This window comes from Eumetopias jubatus, unplaced genomic scaffold (assembly GCF_037043125.1).
Source record: "Eumetopias jubatus isolate StellerSeaLion01/CBP00866 unplaced genomic scaffold, mEumJub1_p1.0 scaffold_16, whole genome shotgun sequence".
Taxonomy (NCBI): domain Eukaryota; kingdom Metazoa; phylum Chordata; class Mammalia; order Carnivora; family Otariidae; genus Eumetopias; species Eumetopias jubatus.
The window spans coordinates 67,750,346-67,768,543 of record NW_028274822.1 but is presented as its reverse complement, the minus strand read 5'-3'; the positions used below and the strand labels follow the sequence as shown (position 1 = coordinate 67,768,543).

Here is an 18,198-nt window from a genome sequence, read left to right as displayed (position 1 = left end):
AAGAGTGGGCTACCAAGTTCCTCCTGGCCCTGGGACCAGTCCTCACAGGACATCCCACCTCTCTGGCAGGGCTCTGAACAGGTGCACGTATAGGTTCGAATGAGGCCCAGCTGAGCTGTCATGAACCTCGTCTTATAGCCCACGTGGCTGTTGGGTGAGAGGTGCCATGCCAAGCTCCCACTTCCCCATGGACAGGTGGGTTTTATCACCCTTACTTTTCAGATATGGAGGTAGCAGTACAAGGGAGGTGACTGCTCGCTGTCTAGAGCTGTGAGCACTCAGCCGGCCTGAGCCACCACACTGGCCTACAGTGACCCCAGAGAGGACATCCAGGGCCACTGGCACATGGCTCCCTGCCTGGAGGAAACCAGAGGCCGAGCAACAGGGGGTCTGGGAGAACCTTTCCCCCAAGCTACAGAAGTTGTGTAAACTGGCTTCCCCATTCAGACCCCAGCCCCTCTCCCCTGGGCCAGGTGGATCCTGACAAGGTGGAGCTCGCCGGTTTCGCCTGAGGGTGGGCAGCCACTGTGGCCTGGCCCCTGAGTACTCACCTACAGATACCACTCTGGACCCTTCAGACACAAGGCTTACCTTGACCCCAGGCTAACCTCCTAGGTGTGGCAGCTATGAGAAAATGTTCCCTCTCAATCAAATGAATCAGACTTTATGGGTAGGGCCCTTACCCCCAAATAACAAAACAACCATAACTAAAGACACAGAGAGCACATCAGCCCACTTCCCAGGGCCAGAAGCCAGGAAAGGAGACAGTACACAACCAACAGGATGGAGCCAGGTGGCATCCCCTTCCCCTGCTGGCCTGGACCCTGGACTCATACCTTCTCTGATCCCAACGCTCATCCCAGGCACCTTCTGGAAAGAAGGCTTCTTCATTGCTCTTCTTTTTATGAAGAACTTATCTTTCCCAAAAACTGCAGAGTGCTAAACACACTTTCCCATTCCTTTTTCCCTGGTCTCTCTGCTAGGGCAGGGAAACCCCAAACTGGCCCAGTGAGGAGCTTACTGAGCTGGAGTCACCCCAGCCCTCCGTGCCTGACCCTGTGCCCAGGCCACTGACCTGTTGGGGCAGATACAGATGTCGTGCATGTAGAACTTGATGGCCTTGGACTGCTCCTTGTTTTTGAAATGGTAATCAGCCAGGAGGTAGTAGAGCTCATTCACCACCGGAGGGGAGGGGTCGGCCCCTTCTGGAAGGCAGGGCACCTAGCAGGTGAAGGACCAAGGATAAGGAGAGATGGAGTCAGGGTTTCAGATGTGACCAGTCAGGCTGTAAACCCAGGACCATGCACATTAGCACAGGACAGACCTTAGGCTTCTCATGGCCCTGACTTCTGGTATAAAGCAAGCAAAGAAGCCAAGGTGCATAAACAGCAATGCTGGAGGAAAAAAATGACAGGACACAGCCCCATCACACTCAGTTCCTACCTCAGTTGAGGCGCCCTCAATGTAGGCGGAGACTTTGTCCAGGCTCAGCGCTGGCCTCTCTGTGCGGGGCACAATGGTGGCGATTCTCTTCAAAAGGTTGGCCAAATCAGCAGACACAGTGCTGGTCTTGTAGCTGTCAAATTCAGGAAGGGTCTTGGGCTTAAAATACTCAAACATAAACAGGGCGTCCTCCCATATAAGGTCCACCTTGAGAAAAGACAGAAGGCAGATCATAGTGCAGTCAGGGTTAAAGCAGAAAGGGAAAAGTTCTTCCATGGGAAAAACACAGACGAGGTTACAATATATTAGAGTTTAGAAACAGACCTGTATACCCTTAAAATTTTGCATACCCACTGTAATCCCCGAAACCAAACGTCTGAAGAACAGAAGAGTAAACTGGCATACGCCCAAGTCTTTATAGAGACAAATATTGGAAACTGAGGGCTGCACTCTGTGAGTCCATGTGGCCAAGCCAGAGGGTAGGTTCAAGCACGAGTGGGGACTGTGGCCAGGCCACTGACCCTCTCCCTGAGCCTCAGCTACGCCACTGCTTGCTCTGGACCAGGGTGGTTCTGCATTCTGTATGGTGCCCTGTGCGGGCCCTGCCCAAGTAGCTTACATTCAGGGGATGGAACTGGTAAGATTAGAGAATAAATGACGAGCCATGAGGTAATATACCCAACACTGCTCTGAAAACCAAACAAGAACAAATGAAAACCTCTAAAGAATTATTTGTATTATACAAATTGGAAAAAGAAATCCTCTGAAAATTGCCATGCTGTGCTTTTGAATGATTAGTCAACATTTGCGAAAAGGTAGTTTTTGCAAGGAAAACCCTTTTCCTGCGATCAGACTACGTCAGACCAGTCTCATTCTTCTGGTGCAAGAGCTATGCGTCTGATGTCCTTAAAGAGTGCTCAGACCCCCTGCTTCTCTGAGCCCCACTCCTCTGCGCAGGGGCAGGTGCGGGGGGTCTGGGCAGCACCCTCACCTGCTGGGCCGAGTGCTCCTCCAGGTACCTGGCCTTGCTTTTCTTGCTAGGGAAGCTGTACAGGCAGTAGAAGCACTGCTCCAAGGCTGTCTCCAGCTCCTCCTTGTAGGGGTGTGTGTCTTCCGAGGCAGACGCAGCAAGCTCCTTCTGGAGAACTCGTACCTATGGTAGGCAGGAAGAGATGCCTTAGAAGGCCCATAGCTTCCCTGGCACAGTGGGACCCCTGGGAGACCACCACTCTGTCAACTCTGTCAACCTGAGGAGGCCGTGTCTGTTGGGCCTGTTTCCTGGAAAGGGCCTATTTACCCTCATAGGAGCCATTCTGGGCGCAGCTCTGACATGACCTCCTGAGGAGCTTGCTGGCCAAGTCAGTAATCTACCAGCTGCTAGAAGGAGATATTATACGCCCTCTGGGAACTTCTCTACTTATTTATTGGCCATTCATTTGCTTCCCAAATATTTACCGAGCACCTTCTCTTGCTAGGCACAGTGTGACACAGTCCCTGCTTTTAAGAAGCTCAGATTCCAATAGAGGGGCAGTTAAACAAGTGGTTAGAATGCAAGATGGTAAATCCCATTAGGGCTGAGGGAGTCTGAGAGTGACTCCCTCTCTCTCAGCATAAAGTATAAAAATACAGCACAAGATATATCCAAAGAAATAATATCCAAAATATATCCAAAACACAAAATATATCCAAAGACGTAATAAATTGTCTCTCTCAGATAAAACATTAATAAGGATTATAGAGGATATAAACAACACAGTCAACAATCTCCATATATCTATGGAGATTAGTTATGCCCAACTGTTAGCAGCTACATACTCTTTTCAAGCATCCATGGGATTTTTACCAAAATAGACAAAAAGCACATCTCAACAAATACTAAAGACGAGATACGATACAGACCACATTCTCTGAACATAAGTCAGTAAAATCAGAAATCAGTATATAAAGGTAGCAAATACCAAATGTCAAAACTTACAGCATGCAGCTAAAAACGTACTTGGAGAAAACATAACCTTCAACACATGTACTAGAAGACTGAACACTGTCACTGAGTGGCCATCTAAGCACAGCGCAGTTCCAAGGACTTAGCGCAGGCCTTTCCCATATGCTTCTAAACACAGGTTGAAAAAGACTTAGACCTTAATGAAAGGAAGATGTTACTTGAGAGATGGTTTAAACACCATGTAATTTCAAGGGGGTAAGCGTATAGCTTTTCCCATAAGCTTCACACATAAATTTATAACACTTACATCTTAACAAAAGGAAGAAGTTACTGGGGTGCCTGGGTGGATCAGTTATTTGAGCAACTGAATCTTGATTTCGGCTCAGGTCATGATCTCAGGGTCGTGAAATCAAGCCCTGCATTGGGCTCCACACTCAGCAGGGAGTCTACTTGAGGATTCTCTCCCTCTGCTCCTCCCCCCGCTTGTGCGTGCTCTCTCTCTCGCTCACTCTCTCTCAAATAAGTAAATAAATAACTTTTTAAAGATTTTATTTATTTATTTGAGAGTACGCAAGTGAGAGAGACCCCACGCACGTGCATGCACTTGAGCGGGGGAGGGGCAGCAGGAGAGGGAGAAGCAGACTTCCGGCTGAGCAGAGAGCCTGACTTGGGGCTCAATCCCAGGACCCTGGGATCATGACCTGAGCCGAAGGCAGACGCTTAACCGACTGAGCCACCCAATCGCCCCAATAAATAATCTTTTTAAAAAAAGGAAGAAATTACTTGAAGGATGCTTTATACAGTGTCCTGTCAAACAATTCAGCAAATGTCTTTTCACACAGGCTTTTAAACACAAGTTTGTAAGTACATCTTAATGTCAGGAAGATGTTACTAAATGACCTTATACAAGATGTTGAGCACATGGTTTTTCCCAATGCTCCTATACTTAATTTAGAAACACTAATACCTTAATGATAGCAAGATGTGAAAAAAAAAAAAGAAAGAGTAAACACTGAAATAAGCTTTCACCACAATAAAGTTACAGAAGACACAAAATATATCCAAAAAAATAATAAATATTAATGTGGCAATTAATGACTTAGAAAGCAAGAAAAAAACAGATCAATAAATCAATAGCTGGTAGTTTGAAAAACCTAATTTATTTATTTATTTATTTATTAGATTTATGTATTTATTTGACAGAGAGCTAGAGAGAGCCAGAGAGCACAAGTGGGGGGAATGGCAGAGGGAGAAGGAGAAGCAGGCTCCCCACTGAGCAGGGTGCCCTATGAAGGGCTCAATCCCAGGACCGTGGGATCATGACCTGAGCCGAAGGCAGACGCTTAACCAACTGAGCCACTCAGCTGCCCCCTGAAAAAACTAATTAGATAAGCTTCAGGAAAGACTGACTTAGAAAAAAGGAGCAGAGGAAGCACAAATAAATGACTTGAGCTCTGAAACAGAGGCATAACCAGAGGTACCACAGAGACTTTTTAAATCATGAGCACACTTCATGAACAATTTTATGCTTATGTGGACACTATTTCAAAAATATAATTGGTTTAAGAAAAGAAAATCTAAATGGGCCTAGAATCACCAAAGAAAGGGTCAGTAGTTTAAAATTTATCCCCCCTGGGACGCCTGGGTGGCTCAGCCGGTTAAGCGTCTGCCTTCAGCTCAGGTCATGATCCCAGGGTCCCGGGATCGAGTCCCGAATCGGGCTCCCTGCTCAGCGGGGAGCCTGCCTCCCCCTCTCCCTGCCGTTCCCTCTGCTTGTGCTCTTTCTCTCTGTGTCAAATAAATAAAATCTTTACAATTTATCCCCTCCCCCAAAAAAAGAGAGAGAGCTCTAGGCTGGGGTGACAAACTATGGACCAGGGGGAACACTGCCTATTTCTGTATAGCTCAGAAGCTAAGATTGGCATTTATATTTTTTAAATGATTGAAAAAAAAAATCAAAAGAAGAATTTATTTTGTAACATATGAAATTCAAATTTCAGCATTCACAAGCTTTTACATATTATCTTTACATATTGACAAGGCTGCTTCTGTGCTGCAATGGGAGAGCTGAGTTATCTGCAACAGAGACCCTATGGCCAACAGAAGCTTACAAGATTTACCATCTGTCCCTGTACAGTGAAAGCTGTGCCAACCCCTAGGCCAAAAGCATTAAGACAAGGGGAAAAAAAAGGAAACCGTAAGGATTGAAAAGAAGGGAAAAAATAGTTATTCATGGACGATATAACTGTCCACAAAGAAAATTTGAGAAATCTACAATCCGCCAGAATTAATAAAAGCAGTAAGTAAAGGAGTTACGGACAGGAGAAACTTATTTTTTAAAAAGTAGTATTCCTATCTGTCCACAAACACAAAATAGAAAACTTAATTTTTAAATATTTATTTATAACAGGAATAAAAAAAAATAATGCCCAAGCATAAATCTAACAGCATATACATAAGAGCTTAAGGAGAAAATTATAAAACTGTATTAAGGGACATGAAAGTATAAGACCTGAATAAATGGAGAGATATACTACATTCATGACTAGAAAGAATCATATAAAAATGGCAACTCTCCCCCAAATTAATCTGTGAGATTAATGCCATTCCAATTAAATTCCAACGGTGGCGAGGATTAGGGAGTGGGGGTGGGTCACAAAGTTTTACCAACTGTCCTTACAATGTTTTAGAAGAGGAGAGGGCAAAGAACAGTCAAGAGAATGTGACAAATAGGCAAGTCGATTAATCCTAGCAGGTGTCAGTATACCGCAAAGGCAGTGTGATACTGGTTCAGGAATAGCTAGACCAACAGAAAGAACAAAGTCCAACAACAAACCCTCACACGTATGGACAGAAGGTGGAGGGGGGCCTTACAAATTAGTGCAGAAAGAACAGAGTCTTTGATGAATGGTACAAACCAACTGGCCATCCATATGGAAATTCAAAATGGATCCCTACCTTATGTCATAAACAAACCAAAATTGAGAAGGAATAAAGACCGGATGTGAAAAATGAGAGTGAACTTTAAGATTAACATAGAGAAGAATATATTAATAATCTTGTGGGAGGAAAGGATTTCTTAAAGTACAAATAACAAAACAAACCACACACAGAAAACAAAAACCCCACAAACCATAAAGGACTAACAAATTTGACACTTAAATTCTGTAAAACAAACACTATACACAAAGTTAAAAGACACGTCACATAAAACTGCATAGAAATTAGAACTAAATACACACACGTACGTGCACACACACACACACACGGGCATGTAAAACTGGTGAAACTAGAACTAAATACACACACGTACGTGCACATACACACACACACACACGGGCATGTAAAACTGGTGAAACATACGTATCAGACAAAAGACTGAATTCAGAGTACATAAAAACTCTACAAATCAATAGGAAAAAGAAAAAAAGCCCAACAGAAAAATGAGCAAATTACATGAGCAAGCAAATCGCGAGCGGACACCTAGATGGCCCTGAGCAGAGAGGGAAATCAATAAGCAGGGGCCGAGCCCACAAAGGTGAAGTTGCTGCAGGAATAGAAAAGCTGGGCCTTGGGTAGAGAAGTCAGGAGCTATGAAATGAAACACGGAGGTACTCCTCTATCACTTCCACTCCCTCAAACTCACTTGGCAGACCCTGGCGGCCAGGATTCACGCTCCACCAAAGACGCTGCAACCTAAGGAAAACCTGGAGTAGGAGTGTCCTGTTATTGTGTGTGCTGCCTGCCGGCAGGCCGCTCCTCAGCACCACTCCTGCTGGGTACCAGCTTGCAAAGGTGCTACCCCATTCTTGACTTCCCCCAAGCCGCGTAAGAGCAGAAGGGTGACTGACTGCCTTGTGGAGGTGACCCTGTGGAAGTAGACAATGTCTCCACACTCTGTAATTGGGAGAGGGAAGGCAGAAGAAGGAAGTTGCCAATTTCTGGGCAGCAATATAGTCTAGGCTTAGCACAATTCTTCCAAAAACGGTCCTAAAGCGTGGAGCTGACCCAGGGTGAGCACCTGGGAGGCCCTCAGAACTCACAGGGTAGAGCAGACACTCAGGCATCTATGGCTAGGGCTCCTGCCAAGTCTCTGCCTCCTCAGCACAAGTGCTCTGCAAACTGTCAAGCCTTACACATACATGAGCTCTATAAATATTCTCTCTCGTTCATTCATTCAACCCACTATGTACTAAGCACCTACTATGGGCTAGGTGTGCTGCTGTGCTAAGTAAGTGCTGGGATCCAGCAGCGAACAAAACTACAAAAACCCCTACTTCATGGAAGTTATGTTTCAGTGGAGAAGAGGTACACAATAAACATACTAGATAAATAAATTAGAAGGCGTGCTAGAAGGTGATAAGAGCCACGCGGAAAGCCACAGGGCAGAGGAGGAAGATCAGCACTGGGGAGGCGGACTGCGGTTGTAGAGGGTATGTTGCTCGCTGAAAACATACACAGCAGAGGTCAGCACACCTTTTCCTGAAGGACCACACAGTAAATATTTTAGGTTTCATGTACCATATGGACTCTATCAGAGCTTCTCATCCCTGCCACTGTATTGCCAAAGCAGCCATAGTTCATAGGTAAATGAATGGTTATGGCCATGTTCCACTAAAACATTTATTAATAGACCTTGCAGGCTGGGTTGGGTGACCCTCTCGTGCTCTGTAACCTGTCTGTGTGCTGCTTGGCCTTACACTCAGCAGTGAGTTTTGGGGACAGAATCATGCCGCTTATCCCCAGTACGCCCAGTCAATCACAGCTGCCAAGTGGGGGAAGGCTATTTGCACTCACCAAATATTTACTTGCTAAATAGCTTGCTAAATAGCTATTGATTCAGCAACTCCTACCTTGTATGAGTGGTGCCTGGCAAACAGAACTCAATGGAAGGCATGGTGAATACAGCTGTTTCTTCTAAAATTACTATGAAGAGCCCGACCCTATGCCTGACACACACACAACAGACACAGTAACAAGTAGTGGTTCTAAATCCACCCATAGGTCAAGGCCAGGTCCAGAACCCCTGAACGCAGGTGCACAAGGGAACCAAGTTCAGACTTTCTGGCAACTCTGAGTAGTCACATACAAAATCAAAGAAGCACAGCAGGCCCCAGTGCAGGGGGAGGCCAAGCAAGCAAGCCTCAGGGTGCCAACCCATCCCACCCTGCACTCCTCCCCCTGCCCCCCCGCCCCGCCCCCAGCCCTGGCCAAGAGGGCAGTGCTTACATAGAATCGCAGCAGAGCCCCATCGGAATTGCAGCACCAGGACCTCCTGCCCAAATATTCGTGGGCTGTGTTGAGCAGCATGAGGGAGGATGGGAGCATGGGCGTCTCGGCCATCACTAGGGAAAGACAGACCGGCACAGAGTTAGCATGGGGACATGTGTGGGAGCTGCAAGGCTCAGCCTCTCCTTTGTGGGCTTTTCTGTCTTTACCAGAGATAAGGCGGCCACAGATTTTTCTTTCTTTCCTTTTTTATCTTTTTAAGTAAGTAATGACTTGACTGGCTTTACTAAAGCAATACACGCTTCTCAAAAAAACAATTCAAATCATACAAGAAGACATAAGGAATGCCTCATCCACCTCCAGATAACCACGCTGACATTTGGTGGACATCACTGGAAGCATCTTTCTGGGCACATATATGAAACATTTTGAAAGACAAAGATAATTTTTATTTTTTTCCCCCAGGTTTTTTTTTTTTTTAATTTTGTTATGTTAGTCACCATACATTACATCATTAGTTTTTGATGTAGTGTTCCATGATTCATTGTTTGCGTGTAACACCCAGTGTTCCATGCAATACATGCCCTCCTTAATACCCATCACCAGGCTAACCCATCCCCCCACCCCCTTCCCCTCTAAAACCCTCAGTTTGTTTCTCAGAGTCCACAGTCTCTCATGATTCGTCTAGAAAGATAATTTTTAACAATGAAACCCATATGACATATACCATTTCTTTTTTTCTTTTTTAAAGATTTTATTTATTTGACAGAGAGAGCACAAGCAGAGGGAGAGAGAGGGAGAAGCAGGCTCCCCGCGGAGCAGGGAGCCCGATGTGGGACTCGATCCCAGGACCCTGGGACCATGACCCGGGCCGAAGGCAGTCGCTTAACTGACTGAGCCACCCAGGCGCCCCTGACATATACCATTTCTTAAAGATTCTTATACACAGGCCTAGTGGAGTATGATAGAAGAAAAAGAGAATGACCAAATTTTAGTTAAGTGTCTGTTCACCACTAGAACTATTACTAGTTCCTCAAAGGTGCTTCGGTGTTTTTGAAACTCTAGGCTATAACCCACTGGTGGGCTTGTAGTCAGCATTTTTAAAGAGGGCTAGGATAGAACACAGGGCAGAAAATACCAGTGGGGCTCACGCCAGGTAGAATAAGGATTCTTTCATGAAATTTGTTCTATACTTTTTGACCACCGGCCAGCCCCAGTCAAAAAGGTGTGAAAGGGGGGCGCCTGGGTGGCTCAGTCCGTTCAGCGTCTGCCTTCAGCTCAGGTCATGATTCCGGGGTCCTGGGATGGAGCCCCTGCTTCTCCCTCTGCTCCTCCTCGCCTCCCCCCCGGCTCATGCATTCTTGCTCTCTCTCGCTTGCTCTAAAAAAAAACATAAATTAATTAAATTAAAAAAAAAACAAAGGTATGACGGGGCACCTAGGTGGCTCAGTCGGTTAAGCGTCTGCCTTCGGCTCAGGTCATGATCCCAGGGTCCTGAGATCGAGCCCCACATCGGGCTCCGCGCTCACTGGGGAGCCTGCTTCTCCTTCTCCCTCTGTGGCTCCCCCTGCTGTGCTCTCTCTCTCTCTCTGTCAAATAAATAAATAAAATCTTTAAAAAAAAAAAGTATGAAAGGCATGGATTTAAAAAAAAAAAAAAACACCTCAGAAAATCATGAAGAAATTAAGCCATGCCAGGCCTTTAGTCTCCATTTTCAACAGCATCAAGTGATTCTATTATTCAAGATGGATGATAGCTAGCTTATAACACTTCCTTTCTCCCCCTTCTCCCAATTTTGTTGTACATGTATTATTTGTAGCACTTCAAGGTTTGTAACACTGACACTCTGTTCTGTGACCATAATTAGCACAGTTGCTTTCTCTCAATTCCAATTCTAAATGGATTTGGTGCTCATCACAAAATCTTGCCTGTGGCTTTTCCACTCCTGACGAATTTCATTCTGACTCATGTTGGTTTACTGACTTCATTCTCCAGTGGTGTTTTTAGAAGCACCCACAGAAGCTGGAATCCCTGTTTATAAATGTCTCTTACCACTATTAATTACAAGCAACTTGGCTAGATGTCCTAGTTTGCATCATCTTTCCTTGAAAACGGTGTAGACTTTTAAATATCACCTCAACTGCCCTGAATGCGGCTAGGGAGAAATCTGAAATGAGTCTCATGTTCTATCCCGTGAAGATAAATTGCTTTTTCAGTTTACAATTCTAAGAAACCTTTATTCTTAAAGTAGATCCTTAACCAGGATGTATCTTGCTGTGTATCAAATTTTTCACGGTATATACCGAACACTTTGAATCTGCACATTCAGTTTTTATTACAGAGAAATTCATGTTATTCCTGTGTTTGACAGTGGGTTGACTGCTTGTCCTGTTTCATTGCTAGAGTCTTTCCATCCGAAGCACAACTTATCCTCGCACAGGACCACCTGTGTCCTACATCTATCCTTCTCATGAACACTTTTAGCTCTGAACTGTATCCCTGGTTTCAGTTCTAGATATACTCATTCTGCTCCTCGCAGCCTGCTTTATTAGTTTATAATGGTGAGGCTTGGTCTGCAATGTTTTCCCTTAGTTTTGCAATTTTCTGTTTCATTTCATTCTGCTTATTAGTTCCAATTTTGTAATAAGCGATTTCTTTTTTTTTTTTTTAAGATTTTATTTATTTATTTGACAGAGAGAGAGACACAGCGAGAGAGGGAACACAAGCAGGGGGAGTGGGAGAGGGAGAAGCAGGTTTCCCACCGAGCAGGGAGCCCAATGTGGGGCTCGATCCCAGGACCCTGGGATCATGACCCGAGACAAAGGCAGACGCTTAACGACTGAGCCACCCAGGTGCCCTAAAAAGCGATTTCTTGTGCAAATCATTACAGGGCCCCTGACTCTGTTCCTTGGTGTAAGTTTTCTTCCTGATTGAGGTCATCCATTTCTTTTTCGTCCCCCCACACAGGGTTGGGGGTGGGCTACAATAGGTCAGCACACTTGCCACGTCACTTCTCTACCCTGCTCATGGTCTGCTAGGGCACTTCCTCCATATTACGTTAAGTACTCTAACACGTCAGCAATGAATTTACTGGGGCACTTTCCCAAATATAAGATCAATTTGCCCTTTCCTTAAAACCATTATTTTAAAGTAGGTGCTGCTCTCAACCCACTTTCCTGTAACCTGTGTCTGCAGAGGTAGAAGGGAGATTACTGGGCGAGTGCCGCACACAGTCCTCACTGGGACACCTGGATTTTGTCTTTTCTCTGAGATGCCCTTTAAGGTAGGACTGGCTACCCACTGAGAGGAGTGCAGTCAGCAGACAGCCCCCAGCAGTCAGCTCCTTCAGGTTCTTCTGTAGCTGCAGAGATGCACCTCACCCAAGGTCATGCACTTCCTGTGGGAGTCCATGTGCAGTGACTGAGCAAGACAGGAGTCTAAAGACCGACTACTTGAGTCCAACATGGTAGGACAGCTCTGATGGGCCACTCTGGTTCCAGAGCTGCCTGCCAGGTTGGCCAAGGCCTGGGTCAGACCTGAAGCACAGATCAACTTTCCTTTGCTCTATCCTGCTTCCTCTCCCCAATGAACTGGCTCAGAGAACTCAATTATGACAACATTCTACCCTACACCGGGCCTCTCTCCACCCAGCCAGTAATGTGCTTCATCCCTGGATCCCACCCCTCAGCGTGATCTGGTCACTGGAAGGCGGCAGGGCCCAGGAGCCCTTCCTGTCTCTGTCGAACCCAGGGTGATATGGAGGGGTTTCCCCACTTGCCCACTCTCTACAAATGAGAGGACGTTCATATTTCCCAGGATTTTGCCAACTTCCCATCTTCCCTCAGCTTTCCTACCAGTGGGAGAGGATGGGACAGGAACCACACCTGCTGCCAGTCCACCAGAATCTTGGATTCTTTCCTTGGCCTACCCTCTCAAGTTGACGGCATTCCACTGTCCCCCTTTCCTTGTTTGCTTACCGGCAGGTTTTTAAAATCTTTATTTTGTTTGTATAATTAATCAGAGGAGAAAGGATACTCTTAATTCAGGAGTCTCTCTGTATTATATTTATAAGAAAAACAATAAAAATAATTGTAAACCTCAATTTTTTTTCCACTTTTAAAACCCCTTTGGAAAATATAAAGGTACTACTTGTCAAAAGCTCAAAAGATATTCATCCTAGAAATTTATCCAAAAAATCAATTAGGCAGAAGCAAAAAGGTATACATGAGGTTCATCGAAGTGTGACCTATAAGAGAAAAATGCTGCAGGGCGCCTGGGTGGCTCAGTTGGTTAAGCGACGGCCTTCGGCTCAGGTCATGATCCTGGAGTCCCAGGATCGAGTCCCGCATCGGGCTCCCTGCTCGGCAGGGAGTCTGCTTCTCCCTCTGACCTTCCCCCCTTCTCATGTACTCTCTCTCTCTCATGCTCTCTCTCAAATAAATAAATTTTAAAAAATTAAAAAAAAAAAAAAGAGAGAGAAAAATGCTGCAGGCATCCTGAGGGGTCAGCAGGGGGGATGGTTCAGTAAAGCAGGACACCTCTCAACAGCATTACAAAAACTACAGAGCAAAATCGAAACAGCTTCATAAAATAGGTCCTGAAAGCCTTTCTCAGTCTGGCCCTTCCCATGTTCAACCCACATAGCCAGCACTCCTGCAACCGTGCTCACGCTGCTCCGTCTCCCCATGTCCTCCCCTGCCCCTGCTCTCCTCTCCCCCCAGTACCACCCTGCCCCTCACCCCCGCCCAGGCAGCATGAGGCACCCTTTTCTCAGCGGGCCACCCTGGCTTGGCACTGTGGGTGTTCTGGTCTGTCTCCTCCCACCACAAATCTGTCGGAGCGAAGTGCCTTATTCCCAGAGGTCTGACATGCAGTGAGCAGCTGATAAGTACCGGGGGAGTTAGAGAAGTTAGAGAGAATGAACGGAAGGAAACAAACTGCATGTTAACTCTGGCCTTCTCTAGGTCGTTGGAATAGGGATGACTTTCTTTCCTTTCCACTTTTCTGACTTTTCAAATCACTGAGGAAAGATTCCCAATAAAGTTAATCTGAAGCTTGGCTGAATACATAAGTATGTGTATTAAAATCTCAGCTATATAAAAAATTTGTGTCATTGGCCAAGTCCAGACAGAAAATGCAAGAACATTCTACCACTTGGTAGAATGATAGGGAATCTTTGTTTAAATGTCATTTAGTTGCTATTGTTAATTCTTCAGTTCACCACATTTCCTACCACTGCACTGACTTGGCTCAAGTACCACCTCCATGAAGAGTCCTGGGCTCACCCTCTTCGGCTTCTTGTTATGACTACTCATCATTTAGCACTCCCATGTGCCAGGCACTGATTTGACAAATGACAGCTTTATTATTTCATTTTGTCCTCAGAACAATCCTCTGAGATAGGTACCATTATTCCCAGCATGTACCTGGGAAATAGAGGCTGAGAGGTTGTATGACTTGCTCTAGGTCACACAGTGAAGATGTGATAGTTGGGATTTGGAACCTGTGCTCACTCCATACCTCCGTTGCTGACGGGCGGGCCACAGAGCGTGGTGGTTAAGTGCAAGGGCCAGCGTGTGGCTGCCCATCTCAGAGGGCTGCCTTGAGGATTAAAGGAGTAAGCAAGTGTGAGATTGCCTGGAGCAGTGTCAGCACTCCTTGTAAGCACTTGCCGTGCTGCCATTCTGTGTTGCCACTGGCACCAGACATGAAATACCACACCCCATTGCCTCTTGACCTCACTGCGCAATGAGCTCCACACAAAATCCTATTGACTGAGCCCTAAGTCCACTCAGCACCTGGATAGGGCTGTCAAGGCCTGCCCCCACCCAGACCCATTTCCTGCCACCTTCATCTGTCGGGTTCTGGAGCTGTTGCTGGTGGCAGAGGGAGTGGAAGGTGTCCTCTTCCTGCCAGATGATCCGGTGCAGGATGATCCAGGGCAGCACTGAGGAGACGTGGGGCTCCTTGGGCTCCTCTTGCACGGCCATGCTACAGTCAATGACCTGGGAGAGGGAGAAGAACAGGGGGTATCATAGTAGGGCCAGCTGTTCCTCCCACCCTCTTGGATGACTCCTCAGGGCAGAGGTGGGGACACTGACCTAGAAGCATTCCAGCACATCATCAGCATCCCAGAGTGCCCAACAACAGAGTTAAGCCCAGGCATTGGAGAAGCCAGCTCTGATAGTCCTCCCTTATGTTACGTGCAGCTCCTGACGCCTTCAGCACCTACTGTGTGCTGGGCCCATGCCAGATGTGAGGGTTACAGAGGTGAGTGGGGCAGCGGGGGAGTTAGTAGTGCAGGGGGAAGAAAGCCACAGACAAGCCACTCAAGAGTTAAGAATCAGGAGCGCCTGGGGTGCCTGGGTGGCTCAGTCGTTAAGCATCTGCCTTCGGCTCAGGTCGTGATCCCAGGGTCCTGGGATCGAGCCCCGCATGGGGCTCCCTGCTCGGCGGGAAGCCTGCTTCTCCCTCTCCCACTCCCCCTGCTGTGTTCCCTCTCTTGCTGTGTCTGTCTGTCAAATAAATAAATAAAATCTTAAAAAAAAAAAAAAAAAGGAATCAGGAGCGCCTGGGTGGCTCAGCTGGTTAGGCAGCCGACTCTTGATTTTGGCTCAGGTCATGGTCCCAGGGTCGTGAGATCGAGTCCCCCGGTGGGCTCCACGCTCAGCGTGGAGTAGGTTTGTCTGTCCCTCTCCCCCTCCTCCTCCCCCTGCTTACGTGCACGCTTGCTCTCTCTCAAATAAATACATAAAATCTTTTTTAAAAAATTAAGAATCAAAATCAGTATGGCCCCTGCATTTAAGGTAAATGAGGGCCACAGTGGGGTCGCCAAGGAGGGGGTGGGAACCTGAGGTTTCCTGGAGTGGAGGTGACACTCCAGGTGAATGGCTGTGGTGGAACCAACACTGAAGAGGGCAGGAGTGGGTGGCAGAGGACAGGCATGCAGGCAGAGGCCCAGAGGAAGCCGAGGAAGCAAAAGATGAGTAAAGGAGGCTGGGCGGAATCGTGCACCTTGGGTAATGGGCAACCCGGAGGGGTATGAAGTGTTGAAGAGAGGGAGGAATATTCCCGTGTCGGGGCGGTGGCTGCACTGGGAGGGTAGAGGGGGCAAGGAGGACTGCAGGGAGCAAATTGCCACAGTTCAAAGAAGAGAGAGCGGTGGCCTGGGATAAGGCAGAGCACTACACACAGAGAGGAGAAACAAAGAACGGGGACATTAAGGCATTAAGGACGTGGATTTGGCAGGACCTGCTGACGGCGTGCGTAGTCGTTGTCAGGAGAAAGAGCTTACGGACGGTTCCCTGCTATGAAGCCCACCTGGATGACGTGGAGTGCTGTGATCACCCCTTGGCTATGAGAGCCAGGATGACGTGGGGGTGGTGGAGAGCCCCGGTGGGGAAACAGAGGGCCTGGGGTTCCAGCCCCAGCTCCACCTCCTGCTCACAGCACACACATCAGGGCCTCCTGCTCTGAGCCTGATTCCACCCTTTGGGGACGGGTGGTCTGGAAGAACCCTGTGGTGCCAAGTGCTCAGCAATCTTCACTGACCCGACCAGCCCCATGGAGGTGTGCAGCCAGGGCACAGCCACCCGCCACCTGCAGCCAGAGCAGTGGCCGCTTCCTGCAGCCAGAGCAGCCAACACATCCCCTTGGGGTGCCTAGCCTGCAGTAAAGCCCGTGAGCTATGAAGAAAGGGGATGTCCGCAAAAAGGAGCGGTGGGTTACCTGGATGAGGTTGTTGGTGAGCCGGGTGAGGCCAGCGGAGGAAGACGATTCCTTCAGGATGCTGCCACTGCTGTCAGCCGAGAGTGCCTGCTCCATGCCCAGCAGCAGCTGGGTCACCGTGGCCACCCACTCCTCCTTGGCTGAAGACTCACTCGCATTCACCATCTGCTGGACGGCCTCGTGCAAAGCCACATCGGAGCACTCAAAACACTGTCGGTGGTCCTTTAGCCGGAGCAAGGAGTCCTGAGCACAGGGAGGGGTGAGGAGGAGGAGGAGGAGGAGGAGGAGGAGGAGGAGGAGGAGGAGGAGGAGGAGGGCATACCATGAGAGGACTGTGATGGCACTCTCCACGCCTAGTCCTCAGGACTGAGGGGCGGGTGGCTGGGGACAAAGACATGAGGGGCAGTCCAAAAAGAGGGCTTTCCACAGGCCTTGAGGCATCTGTGAGGGCAATCACAGCACAGTGTGTGCCAGCCAGGGGGCTTTCAGAAAGGGGCTTGACCTCTGCACCTCAGTTTCCTCATTTATAAAGCTGGGACATGGATGAGGCCACAGAGCTGGCGAGCAGCCAAGGTGAGACTGAGTGAGTGACTCCACCACCTCTATCAGCTCTCACCCCGAGCCACCGTGCCCCAGGCCACCCAGTCATGCACTCATCTGGTGCCGTGGCTCTGGAGGGGTCTCAGCAGGGAGGGCAGGCTGCCAGGGAGGGACTCTCTCTGCGGAGGAGGGCCTGAGCAAGGCCACAGCAGAGGCAAGCAGCCCGGCAGCGCTGAGGTCATGGCTCTAAGAGGCCCTGCCCTCTCCAGGTGCCCAGGCGGAACAAGGTACCGGGCACAGGAAATGAGCTGCTGTACCTAGCACACTCAGCGCCGTGCCTTGGCACGTGGAAGAGCTCGCAGTACACCACACTATTTTAAAATCTTCTCTTTGGGAGCCATCGCTTTTTGTGCAGCCCCCTCTCCTTTTGCTCTAGAACAGAACCCACTTAGGCACCTCAGTCTCAGCCACTTTCATCACCATGCTGCTGTGCAGGGAAACTCAGCCTGGCTGTGAATTTGCAGATCTGGCGGGCAGCCTGTCAGACCAGCAGGAAGCACCTGCTGCCCGGTGCCCCGTCAGGCTCTGACCTCGCTGCAGCTGAGGCCTGGCAGCACCTCCACACAACGGGCGCAGCTGCCCCTCTCCAAGGGGACGCAGACAGGGGTGCCCAAAACTGCCCTGGGATGTGCTGCAATGTCTGAACACAGATCAAAACCATCCTCAATTTAAAAGCCCTAATTGCTCAGGAAAACAGGGTCTGTGTTTCTTTAAAGAAAGCCAACACTCTTTAGCAGGAGGCCAGAGTCATGAAGGAGCCTACGGGGTGTAGACATGGAACCCCAAGGCCCAAGCTGACCCCTCCTGATCAAACACCAATCACGCAAGGGACAGGGGCTTACTGTGTAGCTAGATAAAGACTACAGACCTGAAAGTGCAGCTAGCGTTGCCATGAAAGTCAGGGACAAGACAAGGACCCACCAGCAGTGCTCTAATGTGACATAATCCCCAGGGCTCAAGGCTAGAAAGAGCTCAAAAGCACAAGAATAACTGCCAACAAATGAGGAGACCAAGTTACCACTGACTGTGGGCAACATGATCGTCTACCCCAAACAAACAGAAACTTTCAGAAATAATGGGAATGCAGCAAAGTGGCTAGATTTAAAATAAACATGCAAAAATCAATAGGGTTCCTATAAACCAGAAATGTACAGTTAGACAACATAATGACCAACAAAAGGATCCTGCTCAAAGTCGCAACCAAAAATACCAAGAACTTAGAATCAATTCAACCAGAAAAAAACTACACAGTTACA

General features: G+C 47.9%; 1 protein-coding gene across 4 annotated transcripts in view; it reads right to left on the bottom strand.

Moving 5' to 3' along the window:
- CABIN1 (calcineurin binding protein 1) overlaps positions 1-18,198 on the bottom strand; it is a 151,558-nt gene that overhangs the window by 93,366 nt on the left and 39,994 nt on the right. For all 4 annotated transcript variants that reach the window (XM_028094169.2, XM_028094172.2, XM_088019652.1 and 1 more), the window contains exons 17-22: positions 16,343-16,585; positions 14,463-14,619; positions 8,615-8,730; positions 2,435-2,596; positions 1,444-1,650; positions 1,076-1,221 (exon numbers count right to left, since the gene is read on the bottom strand). In XM_028094169.2, the coding sequence (XP_027949970.1) occupies positions 1,076-1,221; positions 1,444-1,650; positions 2,435-2,596; positions 8,615-8,730; positions 14,463-14,619; positions 16,343-16,585 (1,031 nt within the window). The remainder of the gene's footprint in view (positions 1-1,075; positions 1,222-1,443; positions 1,651-2,434; positions 2,597-8,614; positions 8,731-14,462; positions 14,620-16,342; positions 16,586-18,198) is intronic.